General features: G+C 39.0%; 1 protein-coding gene across 1 annotated transcript; it reads right to left on the bottom strand.

Moving 5' to 3' along the window:
* Positions 1-7,330: 7,330 nt before the first annotated feature.
* Positions 7,331-23,750, bottom strand: LOC130922353 (protein transport protein Sec61 subunit alpha-like 1). The gene is made up of 12 exons (XM_057847090.1): positions 23,635-23,750; positions 22,995-23,062; positions 22,826-22,891; positions 21,010-21,088; positions 20,811-20,942; positions 18,950-19,059; positions 13,294-13,447; positions 12,490-12,650; positions 12,176-12,373; positions 8,718-8,909; positions 8,535-8,611; positions 7,331-8,405 (listed from the first exon to the last, which is right to left on the bottom strand). Exons 1-12 carry the CDS (start codon positions 23,639-23,641, stop codon positions 8,219-8,221), a joined length of 1,431 nt encoding a protein of 476 aa, XP_057703073.1. The 5' UTR covers positions 23,642-23,750; the 3' UTR covers positions 7,331-8,218.
* Between the last annotated feature and the right edge of the window lie 623 nt (positions 23,751-24,373).

Below are 24,373 nucleotides of genomic sequence, written 5' to 3'. Positions count from 1 at the left end.
TAAAAAGTGAAGTCCTCTATCACCCTCTACCCCATGAAGTCTAAATAAGACTTTATTTGTTTATGAATAGAAGAATGAATAAATTTAAAAGTTTATTTTGTTTTGTTTGGGAGATGGCCTTGGACCGTAACCCTCACTTAAAGGGACAGTACACACATGGCCTCTGTATACAGTTACATATCAAAGGTTGATCACATATTTTTACACCTGATTCTGAGTCACCAGATTTTGAGGATCTGCTAATACCAACCCAATTCTACTGTTATTTTTGTTATTATTTTCAATTTGAACAAAATTATCCCAATAAGATAGCAATTTAAAAGGGTTAGTGGGGCAATGGTTCAAACAATGAAAAAATATGTTTTGACAAATCTTTTCGCCTTTTTTTTTTTTTTTTTTGCTTATCACTTGTGCAGCTCAAAATACAGTTGCGAACAACATATTTGAATATTGTCCCACATAAATAAGCTGATATACATACGCATATACATATACACACACACATATATTATATTATATATATATATATTAGGGCTGTCAAAATTATCGCGTTAACGGGCGGTAATTAATTTTTATAATTAAGCACGTTAAAATATTTGACGCATTTAACGCACATGCCCCGCTCAAACAGATTAAAATGCGGTGCAATGTTCACTTGTTACTTGTGTTTTTGGAGTTTTCTCGCCCTCTGCTGGCGCTTGGGTGTGACTGATTTTATGGGCTTCCGCGCCCATTAGCATTGTGTAATTATTGACATCAACAATGGCGGGCTACTATTTTTTTTTTTTAGATTGAAAATTTTACACATTTTATTAAAACGAAAACATTAAGAGGGGTTTTAATATAAAATTTGTATGACTTGTACTAACAATTATCTTTTAAGAACTACAAGTCTTTGTATCCATGGATCGCTTTAACAGAATGTTAATAATGTTAATGCCATCTTGTTGATTTATTGTTATAATAAACAAATAAAGTACTTATGTACCGTATGTTGAATGTATATATCCATCTTGTGTCTTATCTCTCCATTCCAACAATAATTTACAGAAAAAAATGACATATTTTATAGATGGTTTGAATTGCGATAAATTATGATTAATTTTTAAGCTGTAATTAACTCGATTAAATTTTTTAATCGTTTGACAGCCCTAAATATGTATATGTATGTATATATATATATATATATATATATATATATATATATATATATATATATATATATAATGGGCGGCACGGTGGCTGAGTGGTTAGCACGTCTGCCTCACAGTTCTGAGATCAAGGGTTCAATCCCGGGCTTCGGCCTTCCTGTGTGGAGTTTGCATGTTCTCCCCGTGCCTGCGTGGGTTTCCTCCGGGAACTCCGGTTTCCTCTCACATCCCAAAAACATGCATGGTAGGCTGATTGAACACTCTAAATTGTCCATAGGTGTGAGTGTGTGCGTGAATGGTTGTGTGTCTCCTTGTGCCCTGCGATTGGCTGGCAACCAATTCAGGGTGTCCCCTGCCTACTGCCCGAAGTTAGCTGGGATAGGCTCCAGCACCTCCGCGACCCTCGTGAGGAATAAGCGGCATGGAAAATGAATGAATGAATGAATATATATATATATATATATATATATATATATATGAAGGGCGTAGTTTTGCATAGGGACGGGAGGGACATAACACTACCAACTTTTCAGGATGCTCAAATTGTCCCCATAAACTTTTAAGCAAACTTATTTGCATTATACTTCTCATATGTTGTAGCTCCTCATATGTTGAAAGGATAGAATTGACCCTACAGTGGGGCAAATAAGTATTTAGTCAACCACTAATTGTGCAAGTTCTCCCACTTGAAAATATTACAGAGGCCTGTAATTGTCAACATGGGTAAACCTCAACCATGAGAGACAGAATGTGGGAAAAAAAACCAGAAAATCACGTTGTTTGATTTTTAAAGAATTTATTTGCAAATCATGGTGGAAAATAAGTATTTGGTCTATACCAAAAGTTCATCTCAATACTTTGTTATGTACCCTTTGTTGCCAATAACGGAGGCCAAACGTTTTCTGTAACACTTCACAAGCTTTTCACACACTGTTGCTGGTATTTTGGCCCATTCGTCCATGCAGATCTCCTCTAGAGCAGTGATGTTTTGGGGCTGTCGTTGGGCAACACGGACTTTCAACTCCCTCCTCACCCCGTGGTGTCAAAATGATAACAAGAACGGGGAGCAAAAGACCCAGAACCACACGGGGGGACCTAGTGAATGACCTACAGAGAGCTGGGACCACAGTAACAAAGGCTACTATATGTAACACAATGCGCCGCCAGGTACTCAAATCCTGCACTGCCAGACGTGTCCCCCTGCTGAAGATAGTACACGTCCAGGCCCGTCTGCGGTTCGCTAGAGAGCATTTGGATGATCTAGAAGAGGACTGGGAGAATGTGTTGATGAAACCCAAATAGAACTTTTTGGTAGAGACACAGGTTCTCTTGTTCAGAGGAAAAAGAATACTGAATTGCACCATACCCACTGTGAAGCATGGGGGTGGAAACATCATGCTTTGGGGCTTTTTTTCTGCAAAGGGACCAGGACAACTGGTCTGTGTAAAGGAAGGAATGAATGGGGCTATGTATCCAGAGATTTTGAGTGAAAATCTCCTTCCATCAGCAAGGGCATTGCAGATGAGACGTTTTTGGGTCTTTCAGCAAGACAATGATCCCAAACACACAGCCAGGGCAACAAAGGAGTGGCTTCTTAAGAAGCATTTCAAGGTCCTGGAGTGGCCTAGCCAGTCTCCATATCTCAACCCCATAGAAAATCTGCGGAGGGAGTTGAAAGTCCGCGTTGCCAAACGACAGCCCCAAAACATCACTGCTCTAGAGGAGATCTACATGGAGGAACGGGCCAAAATACCAGCAACAGTGTGTGAAAAGCTTGTGAAGAGTTACAGAAAACGTTTGGCCTGCGTTGTTGCCAACAAAGGGTACATAACAAAGTATTCAGATGAACTTTTGGTATTGACCAAATACTTATTTTCCACCATGATTTGCAAAGACATTATTTAAAATAAAACAATGTGATTTTCTGTTTTTCCCCCCCACATTCTGTCTCTGATGGTTGAGGTTTAACCATGTGACAATTACAGAAAATAATTCAACATAGTGAATTATTTTCATTATGTTCAGACTTACATTTACCCCTTTTCACCGCTGAGTGTGCCAGTCAGTTTTCCCCTAAAATGCACGTTTGATTGGTTCATGACTTGACACGCCCCTCCCACACACACGCGCGCACTCACAGCCCCATGCCGCCTCCTCCACCCCCTTCGAAGACGAGAGATAATAGAAGTTATTTTCGGCCAGGAGCAGCCACTGTAAGTATTGTAAAAAGACGTCAATGTTTTGGAGGTGGGGAATACACACTAATTTTGCTGAAGTTAATTTAATTTTACTGAAATTCTGACCTTTATCAGCGTTAGCACAACATTAAACTCTGTGAATTTGCTAACCTGCAAAACTTGAGTAGGAAGCTGCTTAGAGAGAAGTGTCCTCCTGTAGGCCTATGTGTTTTCTACTATTAACGTTAATTAAACTGTGAGAAATGTAGTGAACTGAGGTTTATCCCTTTCTTCCCTATTTTCATTTTTATAATATTTATGTGATTTTAAAGCAGCCCAAATTAGCTTTCATTTTTTGTTGAGTTTGGCAGTGTTTGCGGACAAAAGCAAAAGTGTCCTACCTGAAAGGAAGGCTGAATTTGTATTTATTTTTTGTTATTCCCTGACTAAGAGTTTTTTCAGTTAATTTATATATTATATATATATATATATGTTATATTAATTTCTCAACAATGTTGAGTGGTCTTAAGACAAATGTTTATTTTTTGCATTCCTGGAAAGTGAAGAGATTATTAACAAGTTTGTATTTACTGTGTAGTTTAATATAATTTGAGTTACGTTCCAATATTGAAATAATTTAGTTACTTAAATCCAACATTTGTTCTGGAAGTTTTCAAACTGTTTTAGTAGTTTTTGAAAACAAAGGTTTCAATCGAATGGTGTGTCACCTGAACCAATGCATATGAAAGTATAAATCGATGCAGATGTATTTTGCATTGATAATTTAACCTGTCAATTAATTAGGTTCGTACTCGTGAGAAATGTAGCCCTGAACCCCATTCACCCATTCTGTTTGCTCTTATTAATGTCTCGTCCCCAGCAAAAAGTTTACATGCAGGTTATGCTGTTATATCGTCCCTAACATTGTTGAGACCAGACCTACGCTCTTGAGATATATAATATATACAGTCATGTGGAAAAAAAAAATTGGATATCCTATGGAAGCCTGTGTGTTGTCTAACATTTGTTCATTTTGATATTTAATATGAATTCTAAAAATCTTGAGGGATTCAAGTAATGGAACAATTAAAACTGTAAAATGTAATTTTAAATAAATGCAATTTCTGTTGAGGAATAAATTAGGATTCCATTCCGCCACATTCAGTCCCACTTAAAAAGGCTAAAATCACACAAGGGTGTATCACATTAGGTGCACATGATTAGAAGATCATTTACCCAGTGTTTTGAAGGAGGCTTCCCTTATTTAAACCTCACATTTAATTTGGTGTGCCCCTGACTGTTGAAGTGAGAGAAAACACCATGGTGAGATCAAAGGAGCTGTCTGAGGCCTTCAGAAAGAAAATTGTAGATGCTTATGAGTCTGGTAAGGGATTTCAAAGGAATATAAACTCAGCCATTCCACTGACTGGAAAATAATCATCGTCATAGAATAAATACATACCCATGTAGAATATGTTCCTACATATGCATACACTCTCAGAAAGTAAATGTTTCAGTCACACACTATCTTCGTTTTAAAGTTTAAATTGGCAGAATAAATTATCAGGGCCGATTATCAGAACTCTCTGTAGTTCCCTTATCTTTTAACAACTTTTAACGATCTTTGTGTCATTTTAAAGGCTTTTTTTCCTGATCGACATAGCCACTTGTTTTGTCCTCAGGTAATTTCTACATTTCTTTTACCCACATAACCTACTTTCGGCAGATGAGCTCAAAAGCGATTGCAACCAGATTTTATGGTTGTCTTGGAAGACAGAAAAGTTGACCTCTCGGTCTTTGCCAGGGAGCATCAAACATGGGACATTAAGAGGTGGAAAACTTTTTCCTCTGATGAGAAAAAATTAACCTTGATGGTCCAGATGGTCTGTGCTTGGCACTTCCTTCTTCAGTTCAAGGTGGTGCACAGGGCTCACATGTCCAAAGCTAAACTGTCCAGTTTTTACCCGAACATAACGGCCACCTGTGATAAATGCAAATTTGGGGACGCTACATTGATACATATGTATTGGCTGTGCCCTAAACTGCAGAAATTTTGGTTTGATATTTTCCAAACTTTGTCCACAGTACTAAATAAGAATATTAACATCAATCCTACCCTTGCTTTGTTTGGTATTTTTCGTGAAGATAATGATCACTTGTCATCTACAGAACAACGTATGGTCACTTTTGCTCTGCTCTTGGCTAGACGCACAATTTTGCTACATTGGAAGGGGGCTGCCCTGCCCACGCTTGTCCAGTGGCGTCGGGACTTAATGGCTTGCCTCAAACTAGAAATGTTGCGCTTCTCTTTGACTAGGTCAAGGAGAAGGTTCCGTAAGACGTGGGAACCTTTTCTGACGTACTTTCACAATACTCAAACAAAGCCATGAGATATGCTCAGCTGTTCAGAGGGAACCCTTGAGACATATGGATAAATATAATCACTCTCCTCCTATTTTTTCTTTTTCTCTCTCTAAAGATGAAAATATATACAGATATGGACATAAGTGCAACTGCTTTTATTTTGTGATGCACTGCTTTTAACTCATCATTGGTATGTATTTGTTTGCCTAAATACTATAGTTATTCAGGACATTTGGGGTTGTGGGTGGGGAGGGTTTATCTTGTGTTATCTTGTTTGTAAATTTCTGTTTGTATATATACATGGAAAATTTGAATAAAAATATTTGAAAAAGAAAGATGGTCCAGATGGCTTCCGATGTTACTGACATGACGAGATCCCGCCTGAGTTTTCTACCCCTCAAAGTGGAGGGAGTTCAATCATGATCTGGTGTGCTTTTTCATTCACTAAAACACTGGAGCTTCAGGTGGTGTAAGGTCTTCAAACGGCGGCTGGTTACATGAAGCCAGTTGTAACGGGCCTCCCTCATGACTGAGGACCCTCGTCTGTGTGGTAACAGCTCATTTTGTCAACAGGGCAATGCTGCAATTCACAATGCTTATTTGACGAAAGACTTCTTCAGGGAGAATAACATTGCTCTTTAGGACCATTCTGCATGTTCCCCCAATTTATTCCATGAAGAACATTTGGGGATTGGTGGCAAAAGAGGTTTATCAAAATGGCCATCAGTTCTAGACAGATGATGCCCTTCATGAAGCCATTTTTGGTTGATTTGGAGTTTTTATTATTATTATTTTTTTAGCGATGGTCTTAAACTTTTGATCAGCTGATAAATAGCCTTTTCAGTTTGTTGTTTTCAATAAATTACTTTTCAAAGTGCTTTTTGTCACACTCCCCCTTCTTGCTTTTACATATTGGATCTTTACTTAAAACCTCATTTACACTGCTGGCCAAAAGTATTGGCACCCCTGCATTTCTGTCAGATAATGCTCAATTTCTCCCAGAAAATTATTGCAATTACAAATGCTTTGGTAGTAATATATTCCTCAATGTTGCTTGCAATGTAAAAAAAAAAAACAAAAAAAAAAAAACACAAAAGAATATGAAAAAAAAAATTAAATCATTATCATTTTACACAAAACTCCCAAAAAAAAGCCGGACAAAAGTATTAGCACCCTCAGCCTAATACTTGTTAGCACAACCTTTAGACAAAATAAGTACGAACAACCGCTTCCGGTATCCATCAAGGAGTTTCTTACAATGCTGTGCTGGAATTTTAGACCATTCTTCTTTGGCAAACTGCTCAAGGTCTCCGAGATTTGAAGAGTGATTTAGATTTATATTGTAACCCCCCCCCCCCCCCCACCGCATTCTCTTTTGTGTTTTTTCATTGCAAGCAAAATAAATGAAGATATTACTACCAAAGCATTTGCAATTGCAATTATTTTCTGGGAGAAATTTAGCATTGTCTGACAGAATTGCAGGGGGTGCCAATACTTTTGGCCAGCAGTGTAGATCCTAATGTGCAAAATGCACAATGAACAGTAATCACACACTCAACCATTTTAAGCTTTTTTTTTTTTTTTTTTAAACTAGATTCCCTATCCATCATTAATTCATTACAATTCAGCTGTTAGCCTCTGTCACCATGGATTTAAGACCGTTTTTCTAAGTTTTCTTGTTTGTTTAATTGCAAACATTTTTCTACAAGTTTGTTTTGAAATGCATTTTTTAAACATTTTAAAAGACCAATTCCAAAACATGGCATTTGTACACAAAATAAATTATGTCAAGGATATAGAACAAATAGTCACTCAATGTTTTACATATACAATAAAAAACACAATGTACTGTATAATATATACAAAATATGAACGTGACTGGTGGGTTAATACTGCAGCACCTGATATGGTATTTTAATAGAAAGACCGGTACCTGTGTTTTGAATGATCAGCAAGAGGAGTTGAATTTCCTGGCAACTCTTCTCTGAGAGTCATTTTGTCCTCTTAAAAATGTCCAAAGCATAAAAAAATTCAGACACTGCTTGCCTCCAGTATGGGTGACAGTTGAACTTCTAGACTGCACCTTTACTAAAACTTTAAACACTCATGAGGGGAAAACTGAAAGTGAAACAATAAAGTTTGAGTGCTTTCATGTACACAGTAAGCATTGGGCCACCATTCCAGCAATGTATGCCCGCATACTTGAGCGCTATCATGTCGCTTGGAATAAAAAGCCCGGATGTCTCTCTGAAGAGGCAGTTTTTCAGTGAATAGTATAGGGCTTTAAAACTGAGTAAAAATGCAAACTGTAAAGTCTTTTTGTGTTCGCAGATAGGTGGAGAAACCAGAAGCTCTGTCATCTAACAAAACCTCATCTGATGTGAGAATTCTGGACGCCGAAAAAATATCCTGAACCAGGGAAGCTGATGACGGGAGTGCTTCACAAAGGTGTAAAAAATAAATAAATACATAAATAAAATTCACAACATGGCGGTGCTAATAACAGCTGCAGGAATACGGGAATTTCTAGAAGAAAAATCCCCCCAGGCTACCAACTTCACTCTGTTCTTTGACAAAAATCTCAAAGTACTGATAAATGATGGTGACGGCCAGCAGTATTCCTGTGCCAGAGCCGATAGCGCCGAGGAAATCAGCCATCACTGACAAACCGCCAATACACAGCCCGCCGAATGCAGCTGCAGTAGGTATGTACCTAAAGAGAAAAGAAAAGATTTAAAGTGTGACAGTGGCAATATTAAGTATGCTTGATTTGTCTGCATAGGAACATTTTTAAATATATAAATGGTAGTACACCAAAAAGGCATTTGAAATAAGGTTTTACCTGTTTAATTCATGGACCATAGAAGTCTCTCTGTGCCCTCTCATTACCATCTGTTGCTCTTTCAGCTGTTTTGCCACCTTCATGGAAAAGAAAGAAAAATTCAGATTAATATTAGTTACGGGTCAAGGGGAGGCTACTACATAAGTGACTGAGGAATTAACTTGAAAAGAAGCTTTTTCTTACATCTTTTGCGGAGGAGCCTGAGACTTCAATCCAAGTTTTGGAGAAAAAGGCACATGATCCAAGCATGAAGGCTATATAAATAAGTGCGTGCACTGGATCTTCTAAAACTGATCCAAATGACTCTGGTGGCGAGAGGTAGTAACAAAGCCCACCGACCGGATATGCCCGAGCTGGACCACCAGATGAAGAATCCTATAAACACAAATATAGAGCTTGAAGAGGCAACCTACTCAGTTTCCAATATTTTGAACTGTTTCCATTCGTAAGATACGTTTGGACACGCCTCATTCAATGCAACACAAATGAAGGTCCAACCCCATTGATAAAAGCAATAAATTCCACTAATCAATAGGGTTGGGCATAGAGCATCAATGGGATCCGGTTCTAACACTCCGATGCTCCCGGAACCGTTCAAATATTTAAATATCGATTCCATGTTTCGATGCCATGACCACCGAGCAGTAAAAAATTGCTGCCAAAAACCACGAAGAAGAAGAAGAAGCTACAAGAAGCGTGTGTTTGTGCATTGCAACTTGATTACAACCATGGACACGGTCCGGTGGCGCTTAAAAGTTTGGCTAAATTTTACAAAAAATAATGACCAGTCAGCTCAGTGCAACATTTGCAACACAACTATATCATGCAAAGGTGGCTGAACGACCAATATGACTAAACACCTCCAGCTTCAAGGAATACAAGTGCTGAGTGCCAAGTGCATAGCTGAGTGCTGTGAATTTGACACGCTGCACTGTCAGAGCCAAGTTAGTAAAACAATAAATTAAGTCTTCTGCTGTCTTCTGCTGTCCCCGCGACCCGACCCCAGATTAAGCAGTAGATGATGAAAGGATGGATGAATGTAATAGTATGAGATTAAGTTGTATTATTACTAGGGTTGTTCCGATCATGTTTTTTTGCTCCCGAGCCGATCCCGATCGTTTTAGTTTGAGTATCTGCCGATCCACTAATTGTGCAAGTTCTCCCACTTGAAAATATTAGAGAGGCCTGTAATTGTCAACATGGGTAAACCTCAACCATGAGAAACAATGTGGAAAAAAAACTAAAAATCACATTGTTTGATTTTTAAAGAATTTATTTGCAAATCATGGTGGAAAATAAATATTTGGTCTATACCAAAAGTTAATCTCAATACTATGTTATGTACCCTTTGTTGCCAATATCGGAGGCCAAACGTTTTCTGTAACTCTTCACAAGCTTTTCACACACTGTTGCTGGTATTTTGGCCCATTCCTCCATGCAGATCTCCTCTAGAGCAGTGATGTTTTGGGGCTGTCATTGGGCAACACTGACTTTCAACTCCCTCCCCACCCCGTGGCGTCAAAATGATAACAAGAACGGGGAGCAAAAATCCCAGAACCACACGGGGGGACCTAGTGAATGACCTACAGAGAGATGGGACCACAGTAACAAAGGCTACTATATGTAACACAATGCGCCGCCAGGGACTCGAATCCTGCACTGCCAGACGTGTAGCCCTGCTGAAGAAAGTACACGTCCAGGCCCGTCTGCGGTTCGCTAGAGAGCATTTGGATGATCCAGAAGAGGACTGGGAGAATGTGTTATGGTAAGATGAAACCAAAATAGAACTTTTTGGTAGAAACACAGGTTCTCTTGTTTGGAGGAAAAAGAATACTGAATTGCACCATACCCACTGTGAAGCATGGAGGTGGAAACATCATGCTTTGGGGCTGTTTTTCTGCAAAGGGACCAGGACGACTGAGCTGTGTAAAGGAAAGAATGAATGGGGCCATGTATCCAGAGATTTTGAGTGAAAATCTCCTTCCATCAGCAAGGGCATTGCAGATGAGACGTTTTTGGGTCTTTCAGCAAGACAATGATCCCAAACACACAGCAAGGGCAACAAAGGAGTGGCTTCGTAAGAAGCATTTCAAGGTCCTGGAGTGGCCTAGCCAGTCTCCAGGTCTCAACCCCATAAAAAATCTGCGGAGGGAGTTGAAAGTCCGTGTTGCCCAACAACAGCCCCAAAACATCACTGCTCTTGAGGAGATCTGCATGGAGGAATGGGCCAAAATACCAGCAACAGTGTGCGAAAAGCTTGTGAAGAGTTACAGAAAACGTTTGGCGTCTGTTATAGCCAACAAAAGGGTACATAACAACGTATTGAGATGAACTTTTGGTATTGACCAAATACTTATTTTCCACCATGATTTGCAAATCAATTATTTAGAAATCAAACAATGTGATTTTCTGTTTTTTTTCCACATTCTGTCTCTCATGGTTGAGGTTTAACCATGTTGACAATTACAGGCCTCTCTAATATTTTCAAGCGGGAGAACTTGCACAATTAGTGGTTGACTAAATACTTATTTGCCCCACTGTATATACAAGTTAAAAATAGCCGTGAGAAGTTCATATGATTTAAAAAATCGTCGAGAAGACATTAATATAAACTATGCAATTTTTTTACCCTGCGTCTTAAAAGAATCTGAATCGAGAATGGTTCAGAACTGGAATCGAAACGTGGAATCGGAGTCGTTCAATTTCAAACGATGCCCAACCCAACTAATCAACCCTGAAAAGACATACCTGTGAAGTCAAAAAACGTTTTAGGGGACTCCCTCTTGAACCTCATTAAGAGGATGGCAAGAGTGTGAAAAGAATTATTCAGCGCAAAGGGTGGCTACTTCAAAGATACTAGAATACCCGGCATAATACAGTTTTTTAAGTTATTTCACCTTTTTTTGCCGAATACATGATTCCACATGTGTTCGTTCATAGTTTTATTACCTTTAGTGAGAATTTACAATGTAAATAATCACAACAATAAAGAAAACGTACAAATGGAGGTGTGCCCTTGGTTGAAGTGTAATATCTTCAATACATAGCCAAGCCTTTTCTCTTTTTTTTATTAATTTGAACGGAGTCGTGTTTGGAAGTTAAATCCTGCAGACGATAGGATTTGAAATTGTGAACAGTGTCACATCATATTCAGCACAAATATGCAAATAGGTGCCCTCTTTGTTCATCTTTCCAACGCTGTCCAAGGCAGAAGTGTAAAGAGAGAGAATATATAATTTTTTGTAATTTTAAAAATTGTGAAGCTTGGTATCATTTTTAAGAAGATTGTACTAATCATCTCAGTGATGTGGCCGTCACCACACGCATTGCCATCACCCACGAGCTTCTGACCGACACACCTACTCCACCGACGGTCAATCAGAGCAAAGAGTATGCAAATTAGGTCCAGTCAGCTGCATATTAATGAGAAACAGCATTTTTGCAGAGAGCGAAAAAAAGACCAACTAAAATGGCTGAGAACATGACATTCTGGGCACTCTCAACGCAAATTGTCGTGCAAACCTGGTAAAATGGCAATCAATGTTACCTAAAATTAGGGTAAAAAAATTACAGTCAAGTGCAACTTTGAACAATTGCAATTTCATCAAGTGTAAAAGCTGTAGGATTGGAAGTTTACTTACGGACCACGTTCCAAGCAGATTGATGATGTAATTCCCACTAAAGCGGGTAGAAAGCATTTGGGATATGACGTACAAATTGGAGACCAATGCAGACTGCAGGATGATGGGAATGTTAGATGTGTAAAAAAGCTTGATAGGATAGGTGTTGTACTGGCCACGGTAGCGAGCAGACTTGATTGGCAGATCCACTCTGAAGCCCTGTGATAGCAGGCGAGAGGTTGAGACATCTTTTGACAACACTTCAACATGCATATTTCGTCAGGGAAGCCTGTTCGGCCTTAGCTCTATGTGCACACAAAGAAAGAGGAACTCACTTGAAAATATATGACAACAGCAAAAACAAAAACTGTGGCAATGAGGTTCATGAGGTTGGGCAGATTCTGTCTATAAAAGGCCTCTCTGAGAGCACGCACTTTGTCCGTCCTGGTTGCCAGCAGATGGAAAAGAGCGATGATTGCACCCTCAAACTCAGTGCCTGCAAACATCATTGCCATGGCAAGCACAATTAGCATTAGAGGGGCTGTTTACATGGTGACAATCAGAGAATACGACAAATTTCAAGTCCGCATTTACATGGTTCAGTCTTCATTTGAACAATGTCGCTATCTCGTGTGAAAACGATAGTGTATTCATGCCAGGCCCTAGGGGGCAGTGCAGTTTTACAAGGAGACAACCAATGAGGAACTTCATTGACAACATCCTCCTCAGCCCGGTAGCGTTTTTTTTTTTTGTTTTGCTTCAAAAGGCAAAAAACGTGAAAGTAAAATATTTTTAAAATTAAAAAATATCGGAAAAACTGTAAATTAAAGCTGGCGTTCCGCCACGTTTGTCGTTTTGAATGTTTAGTAGCAGCGACTACGCATGCGCAAAGTGACGTGTGTGCGTGCTGACGTCTTCGGAGCGAAAGTGTTCCATTTATATGCTTGAGGAGCAATCACCGCAATCAAATCGTTCAGCTTTGGATGCCGGAATCAAAAATTTGCATCTCCGCCTTCCGTTTTCGCCGTCACCGTGTAAAGCCGAGGCCATTCCGCAACACGATTGTTGCGTAACCATATAAACGGCCCTACAAATAGAAAATAAAAACTCCCCTAATCATCACTTGTACGGATTCGTACCTCTTCCAGTATTCACAGTGGTTGGACTAAAAGCCTTCCAGATGATCGTTTCACAGATGTTGGTTGCGATAAACAGTGAGATGCCAGAGCCAAGACCGTAACCTTTTTGAAGCAGCTCATCCAGCAGCAGCACGATGAGGCCTGCCACAAACAACTACATGGGAGAGACATGTAGTGTTAAACACTCCATCCCCCCCTATCAAAGCACCAGGGTTTCCCTTACATACAAGATATTGTGGCGGCACGCCACACCAAAATAAAAGCCACCACGCCTTGCAAATGAGATGTTTTTAAAAAAAATTTTATTACGATTATTATTTAAAACCATTTAAGGCCGTTTCAAACTAGCAGCAGCCGAGTGTGAAGAGTTCAGCGGCAACCAATTCATTGTGTATTGTAATGTCTGTAACTATGCGAGTCCCCCTTAAGAGATGATCGGGCTGGGGAGCTGTGACGCAGGGGGAAGCCAGTAGGAAGAATGGGAGAACGGGCGAGAAAGCGAGAGATAGCGATCGCATGTCGCGGCAGCCCGCTGTTATTTTGTAATTGGTTTTCTTTATTATTGTTACCACAATAAAGTGGGTGAGCCAACACAGACTCCTCTCCTTTTTCCCCATATCCGGGGCATTACAGTAGTTTGGATCAGACATTTTGGCGAAAGTGAGCGGTGGATGGCTGTGCTATCAGGCTGTCTTGGCCGATGCAATCACGGCTGACAAATCCTTGATAAATGCGCTTTTTCCCCCCCAAGTTTTGCGAGCTCTGGAACACTCCAAAAATGACTGTCATACCTCTCCTTGCTAAATGAATGGTACCTCGATGTGTGTTTGGGTGGAAATGTAGTTCACGAACAACAACAAAAAACTAAAACCGTAACTAGTAAAACTCTTTAAACGGCTATTAGAATTTCCCCCCTACTCCTTGAAATGGGTCCACTGACAGAAGGACTATTACTGTTGTGGTAATATAGCACGTATTAGGACTAAATATTAAAAAAAAAAGATTACGACGGGGGTCTGCAAACCGCGGCTGCGGCTCTTTAGCGCTGCCCTGGTGGGTCGTTGGAGCTTTTTCAAAGATTTTTGAAAATCAAAAAAGATAGGGCACGGTAATATATATATTTGTAATATGGTTTCTGTAGGAGGACAAACATGACACAAACATTCTTTCAATTCATTAATATCGTAATTAAGTTAAACATGAGGTGGCATTGTTCAACAGAGTAGTCACGTGGTGCGTCATTCTCTATTGGATCCACTGCAGGGAAAATGAACATTTAATCATGAAGACTAGTTATGTATTTATAGCCAACTTAGTCCTTTTGATAGTAGGCTAATATGGCTAATATCGATACATACAGCCGGTGTTGCTTTCATTATAAGGCTTATACAAGGCAAACATTTTTGCGGCTTTGGATATACTTTATTAGTTTGTCTTTTTTTGGTCAAATATGACTTAACATTTTGGGTTGCCAACCCCTGGGTCACTGCGAGATGTAAGTCGTACTATTGCTACGAGAAAAAAAGTCATTATTACTAGGGCTGTCAAAATTATCGCGTTAACAGGCGGCAACTAATTTTCTTAATTAATCACGTTAAAATATTTGACGCAATTAACGCACATGCCCCCCGCTCAGACAGATTTAAATGACAGTACAGTGAAATGCCCACTTGTTAATTGTGTTTTGTGGAGTTTTGCTGCCCTCTGCTGGCGCTTGGGTGCAACTGATTTTATAGGCTTTAGCACCCATGAGCATTGTGTAAGTAATTACTGACATCAACAATAGCGGGCTACTAGTTTATTTTTTTTATTGAAAATTTTACAAATTTTATTAAAACGAAAACATTAAGAGGGGTTTTAATATAAAATTTCTATAACTTGTACTAAGATTTATCTTTTAAGAACTACAAGTCTTTCTGTCCATGGATCGCTTTAACAGAATGTTAATAATGTTAATGCCAACTTGTTGATTTATTGTTATAATAAACAAATACAGTCCTTATGTACCGCATGTTAATATATATATCCATCTTGTGTCTTATCTTTCCGTTCCAACAATAATTTACAGAAAAATATGGCATATTTTATAGATGGTTTGAATTGAGATTAATTGCGATTAATTAATTTTTAAGCTGTAATTAACTCGATTAAAAATTTTAATCGTTTGACAGCCCTAATTATTACATAAGGTAACCTAGCTGAAATCAACTACGCTTTCTACGTACCTGTACCGTAGCTGAGAGCTACAACATTGGGCTGGCTAATGAAATATTTCAAATATATCTTTGTTATGGTTCTTCTTGGGGGGCAAAAACACCGGAAATTTTTTTTTGCTGTGGCACGACAGTGAGGCTAAAAGACTCCGATGCAGCCCACCACCACAGCTTCAATAAATCCTAGGGGAAACCCTGAAAGCACTCTTGGTTTGTGCGGTTTTGACTGTCCATGAAAGAGACAGTACCACTTTTGAGTGGTAGCTGAGGTCACTCAGATGACAACACATCAGAAGTGAGCAATTACACTGACTTCTATGTATCTATGTTCTTTCTTTCATTTGTAGCCATATTAGCCATCTCTCTTGCCATATTAGCAAACACGGAAACAATGAACAGCAGAGGTGTCACTAGGTTTTAAGAACTGGGGGGCTAGAGGTGTAAAATTCAAATGCTGTGAGAAACTAAGCCTTTCTGTTTTTCCTGTTGTATTGAACCCGCACTGAACCGTGACCCCAGTACCAAGGTACATATTGAACCATGATGTGTGTATCGTCACACCCATAGATATATTTTTTCAATATGCAGGTGAGGCGCTGAATCTCCAGCCTTTCCTGTGTTTGTTATAGTTGTTTTGATTAAAAAAAAAAAAAAAAAAAAAAAAAAAAAAAAAAGATCACACAAGTTTATGGATATGTAATTCAAGAAAAGTTTAGGGGAAGGGATTATTTTTGGTGATAATAATTATATTGTAGCGTCTAAAAGGCAATGCCAAGTTGGTGATGATAATGCACAATCAGGAGGAAAACACATTATTTTCAGATAATTGTAATCACCTGGATGCCACAAACCGTATGTAAAAATAAAAACCAAGTGCTAATGAGAATGCTAGTGCTATGCTAAGGCTCTGAGCAGACTGTCATCATCATCATCGCGTTTGCAACGGCGTCGCCACCCCCTTCCCTCCTCTCGCTATGCTCTATCCAGATTCAAGATAGCTGTCAAAATCAGACAACTCGCCTTTCATTCAACCAAATTTTTTAAACAAGGCCCTTCACATCCTCAGTAATGGTAACAGAGTTGCAAAGATGGGAAAAGTAATTTGTTAGATTACTTACTACTGCGAGAATAAAACAAAATAAACCACCGTTACAAAAGCCATTATACTCTAACGCTGGCCCGGTACCGATTGCAAGCAAGGACACAGGGAAACCACGGAGTGGAATTTTAGTGATGTGGGCGTTCTCTATATGAACAAGTGGAAAGGATTAAATGACAAACTGATGAGGCTTTCTACCTTACTCTATGAAGCGAGGGAAAACTGACAGATTTAAAATCATGTTTAAATTAATAATGATAGGTTATGTGATTATTGATTCAAACTAATATTGAATATGCCAGAATATGCCAGTGTTTTTTGTAAAAAAAAATTTTTTAAATAATAAAACAAATTATTTAGGGGGACTTAAGAATATTTTAGGGAGCCCCCCTAAAATAGGCCTAACGACGCCACTGATAATCAGAGTCCTAAATCCTTTAATATAAACCCAAATGCACAAATAGTAGCAATTATGATGGAAGTAAAACCGATTCCGCTTAATCACGTTTAGTCCTTTCAGGGACAGTGGTCACTACAGCGGACACCTATTTAAAAGTCATCATTAGCTTAACTCATTCACTGCTAGCCCGGGTCAGAGTACAGTGGCACAGAAAGTGGCGTGCGGAGGGTGCCAGAGCACCCAGTAGTGTTGGGGAGAAAAAAAAGTGGTAGATTTTTTGTTGTTGTTGTTGGGGAAAAAAAGCTATTGATACAATAGCATATTTAACTTTGAGAGTTAATTACAGTGGGGAGAACAAGTATTTGATACACTGCCAAAGGGAAATCCCATTGCCACTGTATATGTTTTCTTTTTTTTTATAACACCACCTTACACCTTGCTTGCTATCGGGTCAGGTTGCATAAGGTGCTATTGGAACGGAAAAGCAAACTGTTGACAGAGGATGAATTTACATGGCACAAAAACCAATTAGCGATGTTTTCTTTAAAGAAACGGCGAAACTTTGTAGAAATTCAGTTCGTGGTCAAAAATGAAGATGATTGTCCTTTTGTGTCTTTACATTAGGGCTGTCAAAATTATCGTGTTACCGGGCGGTAATTAATTTTTTTTAATTAATCAGGTTAAAATATTTTATGCATTTAACGCACATGCCCCGCTCAAACATATTAAAATGACAGCACAGTGCAATGTCCACTTGTTACTTGTGTTTTTTGGTGTTTTGCCGCCCTCTGCTGGCGCTTGGGTGCGACTGATTTTACGGGTTTCGGCACCATGAAAATTGTGTAATTATTGACATCAACAATGGTGAGCTATTAGTTTATTTTTTGATTGATAATTTTACAAATTTTATTAAAACGAAAAAATTAAGAGGGGGTTTAATATAAAATTTCTATAACTTGTACTAACATTTATCTTTTAAGAACTACAAGTCTTTCTATCCATGGATCGCTTTAACAGAATGTTGATAATGTTAATGCCATCTTGTTGATTTTTTGTTATAATAAACAAATACAGTCCTTATGTACCGTATGTTGAATGTATATACCCATCTTGTGTCTCATCTTTCCATTCCAACAATAATTTACAGAAAAATATGGCATATTTTGTAGATGGTTTGAATTGCGATTAATTAAATCTTAAGCTGTAATTAACTCGATTAAAAATTTTAATCGTTTGACAGCCCTACTTTAAATATAAGACATGCTTGCACTGTAGCCATATTATTGTTTTTATGTTGCTGTTGAGCTGCCGCTGTGCAGAGCACTTTAGGATATTCGTGTGCAATTTCTTTTAGTGTTGTGAAAAGGGGGTGTTAAACCGAAGCTTATTGGCCCTTTTAGTTTTCAAATGTGTTCGTGTGTCATTGTGCCATCTAGCTGCGGGAATTCTTATTAAAATACACGGGCGCTTTTATTTCCAATATAAAAACTGCAACACACACTGTAGGTGAATTAGAACCCTGTCTTTGTAGTTGCCTTGTAGTAGTAGGTAAACTAGCCAGCATGCGTGTGTACAGCCATTGTGTACACCTTGTATTTAGTAAACGCGCGAGCTTGACTATTTGGACCGAAACTGCTGTTTATGGATGGGACAAACTCAAAAAAGATCCTCAGCACCACCTGCTGTGAGTGACTTCCAGCACCCCTGTCAGAGTATGTGTTGTGGTAGTTCGTAAAAGAGGGAAATTGATATTGAAAATTCTTATTCAGAGATGTCAAATCTATTTTAACTGGTCTGTTTTTGCTTTCAAATAGATGGTAAATCAAGTTGAGAAAGTTTATTAAAATACATAATAAAATAATAACAAATAAAAACAAAATAGAAAACTGAAAAAATAAAAAAAGTGCCCAATTTTGTACAATAGCATGGAAAGGGTTAAAGTACCTGAATGATAATGAGCAGACAGATTCCAGCTCCCATCTCGGAGGGGTCACCATACATGCCAGTCATTACATAAACGATAGCCTGGCCAATAGTGATGATCATTCCAAACACTGGAAAACATTGAGAAGCATCATGATCAGACGCACTTCTTGACTTAAAGTGCTTGTGACACGAAAAAGCATGTTTATTTCATAATACACGCGGTATTTTATGCTCCTGGATGATATGGACCGCTTGGATGTGTGTGGAAGCGATCGCTATATTTATTTAGTTTTTTGAATCCCGCGCCAGGAAAATGAGTGACTTCCGGCTTCGGTCTCGCATTGAGGAGGAGGGCGCTGTGACGTGTACGGTAGAAGACGTCCTCTTCACGCTACAGTGTACTGTTGTGTATGAGGACGAAGGATTCAGCTGATTTTGCGGATTAATACTTTTATTTTTTGCATCACGCCAGCCAAACGGCTGCAGAAAAATCATTCTGTATGCGGGAGAGGTGTATGCGCCTTTTTGGAGTTTCAAAAGGTTCCCATTCACCGTGGATATTTACTGTGGGACCATTGGACTTACAAGGAAGTGAGTAAACATCTTGTTTTGTATTATGTCAAATACGAATACAGTGATTACAAAGTAAACACTATAAAATTCCTTTAAATAAAGGACTACTTACGTTTGATCATTGATAGGCATGTAAAAAGCTATCCTCACGCTCATTAGCAGTTAGCACGTTAGCTACACAACAATTCCAGCCACCCTCCTCCAGGGAACGAACTGTAAATTGCTCTCCGCCGGGCGGTTTGCCGATCCGCAAAGAAACTCAACAACCGGGTCGTCATGTCAAATAATCCAGGCTAGTTATGTGTGATTTTCCACTTCGAAGACTTTGAAACATCCCTCGGTTCGGGTTAGCATGTCGGCTAGCTGTCACTCCTTCTGGTCTGTTTACATTCTCCGAAGCCGGGGAAGGGAAATGACATATGTCCGATTTAGGTGTCATAAAATATCGTTCGGCAGGTGTGACAGTAAAGGTAAAGTCGACTGTTTTGACCATTATGGAGTAATTTTGCCATGTCGTCTTGAATAAATGGATTTTTATTATTTTATATTCCATTTAGCACAAGTTATTTGTCATGACCATGCCATTTATTTAGCAATTGGGGAAAGTACTTGGTTAAAAAGAATATCCTGTAAAAATATTGAAGTAAAGAGACAGAAACAATGACATTTTGCCGCTCTCTTCGTCGCGTTTTTCTCATTGTGACTAGTTCCCCCTCGACGGGCTGACTGGTCCTTCTCAAGCCATTTATATAGCTATTGGGGAAAAATACTTGGATAAAAAGAATATCCTGTAAAAATATTGAAGTAAAGAGACAGAAACAATGACATTTTGCCGCTCTCTTCGTCACGTTTTCCTCATTGTGAATAGTTCCCCCTCGACGGGCTGACTGGTCCTTCTCAAGCCATTTATATAGCTATTGGGGAAAATACTTGGATAAAAAGAATATCCTGTAAAAATATTGGGAGTAGAGAGACTGAAACAATGACATTTTGCAGCTCTCTTCGTCTCGTTTTCCTCGTTCTGAACAATTCCCCCTCAATGGGCTGAATAGTAAAACCGATGAGCCTAGTCTACCGCTGACGTCATCCACCTGTTGGGGACGCTAAAGCCCTATAATTGTAGGCGTGGCTAACCGGCAGATTAAAAGACTAATTTCTCGTCATCTGCGCTTTGCTAAATTGTTGTATATGGTCGAATCGTCTCAAAATATGATTCTAATTCACATAATAATGCCATTTAAGACTTTTTTTCTGGTGTCGTATGCTCTTTAAAGTCACAAAGTGAGGGTAGAATATCTTTGTGTACATTTCTGTGCTCCATTGAAGAGGGCTCTGTCTTTGGGTGTGTCTCCAACTTCGATGATTTTAGCGCCAGCAAGGAGTTGCATGATCAGACCAGAGGTGACAATAGGGGAGATGCCAAGCTCCATCAATGTCCCTGTGAGAACAACCCATGTTATTCGGTGTGTTTTATGTTTGGGTGGTATGTTCATAGAGATATTTACCTCGATTTGAGGCCAGAATCACTCTCATCCAGTAGAATGGATCTGCGGAGTCTGATGACATGATGCCAAAGAGAGGAATCTAGAAGAAAAACAATATGATACGTTTCACTTAGGAGTGGGAACCTTTTGGTACCTCACGCTACATTTGCGATAAGCTCACGATAACGATGATATGACGATATGGCGATACAACGATTATCAATACATTGGTCAGGAAATCAGTCTAGAACATGGGTGTCCAAACTTTTTGCAAAGGGGGCCAGATTTGGTGTGGTAAAAATGTGGGGGGGCCGAACTTGGCTGACGTCCTTTACGTAGATTAGAACAATATATTTGAGCAAATTTTAGCAAGCCATTCTGTGTGTCACATTTGCTTTATTATTTTTTTTTAAATTGATCATTTTAACAATCTCGCAGCTAGCCTTTGTGGCGTTCTCTTTCAACTCTTGGCCTCTTGCAAAATACAGCTGCTGTGAAATTAAACTAGCTTCAAGTTGCTTCAATTTCCCGCTGCGAATCTTCCCTGTAATCTTGTCGTACATGTCAATGTGTTTTTTGCTTTGGTAATATCGCCTCACATTGAACTCTTTAAAAACGGCGACTGTCTCTTTGCAGATGAGGCAGACACAGTTGTTGCGTATTTTAGTGAAGAAATAGTCCAATTTCCACTTATCCTTCCTTTTTCTTTTTTTTTTTGTAGAAAATTGGAAGTAAAGGGTCACACGGGGAAATGTTGCTTAGAGTGCTGCTGCCTTTTAGTGGGTAAATGAGGAGCAGCATTTAGTGTGTAAGCTACTTCATATGCTGGTAGCAGTACTGCTGACCATTTTATTATGCGGGCCAGACGTTATTGATTTTACGACAGAGGCTGGGGGCCGGATGAAATTTGACCACGGGCCGCATTTGGCCCCCGGGCCGGACTTTGGACATGTCTGGTCTAGAATATTCTACAAACAACTAATAAACAGAAAAACAAGCTTCTGCTGTGAATTGGAATGAGTTTATCACTAGTAGTTGTCCAATCCATTTGAACTGGGAGGGTGGCAGCGAATGTTCCCTCCCACTTCAAACGGATTGAACATCTATGGCCGTCAGTGGCAGCCAATGCCAGGCAATGAGGTAATTTTGGGCTATTTAAGGTCATTTACCTGTTGATTTTCAGTAACTTCCTGTTGATTTTGGGGTATTTTACGGGTCACTTCCTGTTTATTTTGAGTTACAGAACAGGAAGTGACCTGGGAATCACCCAAATGAATAGGCAGTGACTCAAACGTAACAGAAAATGACCTGTAAATACCCTGAAAATTGGACAGAATGACTGTGAATGCTCTGGTTTCGAATGAACGAACGTTCCCAGTCCAAATGGATTCTTGTCGTGCACCTTCAATGCAGCCTTAGAGTTAACTGAGACACTATTATAGTGGAAGATTTTGGGAGCAACTTGTTGGTTCCGTTTTATTTGTTATTTATTTTAGACAGTGACACCTTTTTAAAACGATATCTCAATTCTTGGCAGGAGTATATTGATAACCTTTTGGGATACAAAGTATCACTATATATCACCATTTCGATATTTTGTCACACCCCTAGTTTCACTATAATATTTTGATGTCATACTTGATGACACTGCCATTACAAATACAGTTTATAAATCTCTGATGAAGAGAAAGGAATAATAAACCTGTTTTAACCTGTTGCCAATGTGATTTTAAGTGGAGGGGAAAACAGTAATAAAATGTTTGGAAACAAAGGTTTAACCAAAGTTGCTTCTTAGGTCAAATGCAAAGCGGTGGTCATGGTTAAACCAAACACTTACTTGACAGCAAACCAGGAAGATGAAAAGAGTAATGGCTGTCCATAGAACCTTCTCCTTGAACTGGATCTGGACAAGATCATCATGACACGTTTAACAACACACAAACTGAAGAATTCACATTCTTCAGAATTCAATTATAGTGTCTTCTAAGCATTGACAGAACACGTACCTTTCTTTCAGGTTTTTGGATCTCTGGCAAAACCGCACAAAATGGCTTTATCACTTCCAAGAATTTGACTGAAATCAAGCAAAGGTTAACAGCGGATTTATTTCTCAGATGATTTGAGTCGGTTATCCATTAGGTGACAATGAATGAGGCAAACTTTACACTACGAGGAACAAACGATTATGACGATGATGGTAAACGTGAAAAACAACCAAATTCTAACTTGTTAACTTTGATAGCTAAACAAAACATCTACTGTATAGTTAGTGTCTGCTCGCAACATCAAGTGGATAGTTACCAATCCAATACCAATGCATTGTCGTTGGCGTTATGGGTCGTCATCACTAAGTTCCCTGTCAATGTACTGTATTTGAATAAGTGGATAACAAGTGAGCATTAGACGTTGAAACAGAATCAGCCCAGCGAAAGCACTCCAAATATCAGTCCCAAAATGTAAATTCGCCGAATTGTCATTAAACACATAGCACACCTTGACGGTTAACAAGAATCATTCAAATTTTCAACATTTGTTTGGTAGCTAACATGCTAACGTTGTTTTTCAAACTAAACCCTCACAAATAAACGGGAAAATGCTGTGCATGAGGGTATTGTTGCTTAAATCAAGCAAGAAAAGGATACTCACTGCCCATGGTGTGCTTGTTGTACAGCTAATTGAAACCGTTCACCAGACCAGATCAGTGTTGAGAAGACGCCGGTAGTGAGTGCACGCGCATGACACTTTCTGCTGACATAGATATCTTATGTTAAGGGCTAGATGTCGTCGTATAAAAAATATTAAAGTACTGTGAAACTATTGATACATTTTCAGACTGCGTGCTACTTCATAAATGTCGGAGAAGCAGTAATTTTACAGCCTTATAATAAATGATAAATATTATAAATACATGAATTCAACATCCAGTCTGAATCAAAGCCACGTTAATACGTTTTTTATTTACCAAAATGTTTGTAAATCTTTCAATATTTCACATCGACTCCTATGGCTGACTCCGTTTAACGACATCTAACCCGATATATTTAATCTATGCCCGCAAAACGAGCCTCTTAAACGCACCGGGTTCCTACAATTCCCACAGTCAAATACTGTAAAATTTTTCAGTTCTATAATTTTTCTGTCATGCTGGTTTTGGCCAGGGGAAGAAGGAGTTTACGTTTTAAAGCGAATGGCGGTGGTCGAATGGCCTCATAATCCAAAGAAATATTGATACACAAGATTCGTTGTCCCCATCTGTACCACAAGGCGTCGCCCTAACCACGTTAATCTGCCAAATTGAAATCGCTACAAGGGTCTAAAAGCTTTCAAAAGATTCCAAGTTTATATACTGTACTGTATTTTTATTTATAGCAAGGGTCGGCAACCC

This window comes from Corythoichthys intestinalis, chromosome 9 (assembly GCF_030265065.1).
Source record: "Corythoichthys intestinalis isolate RoL2023-P3 chromosome 9, ASM3026506v1, whole genome shotgun sequence".
NCBI lineage: Eukaryota > Metazoa > Chordata > Actinopteri > Syngnathiformes > Syngnathidae > Corythoichthys > Corythoichthys intestinalis.
Note: the sequence above shows the minus strand (reverse complement) of the source record. Positions and strands in the feature narration are given on the sequence as shown.

Coding starts and splice junctions, on each gene's coding strand:
- LOC130922353 (XM_057847090.1), bottom strand. Junction 21,089..22,825: donor TCTTCCTGGTTTGCTGTCAA/GTAAGTGTTTGG, acceptor TTTTTCTTCTAG/ATTCCTCTCTTTGGCATCAT. Junction 19,060..20,810: donor CTTCAATGGAGCACAGAAAT/GTACACAAAGAT, acceptor AATGTTTTCCAG/TGTTTGGAATGATCATCACT.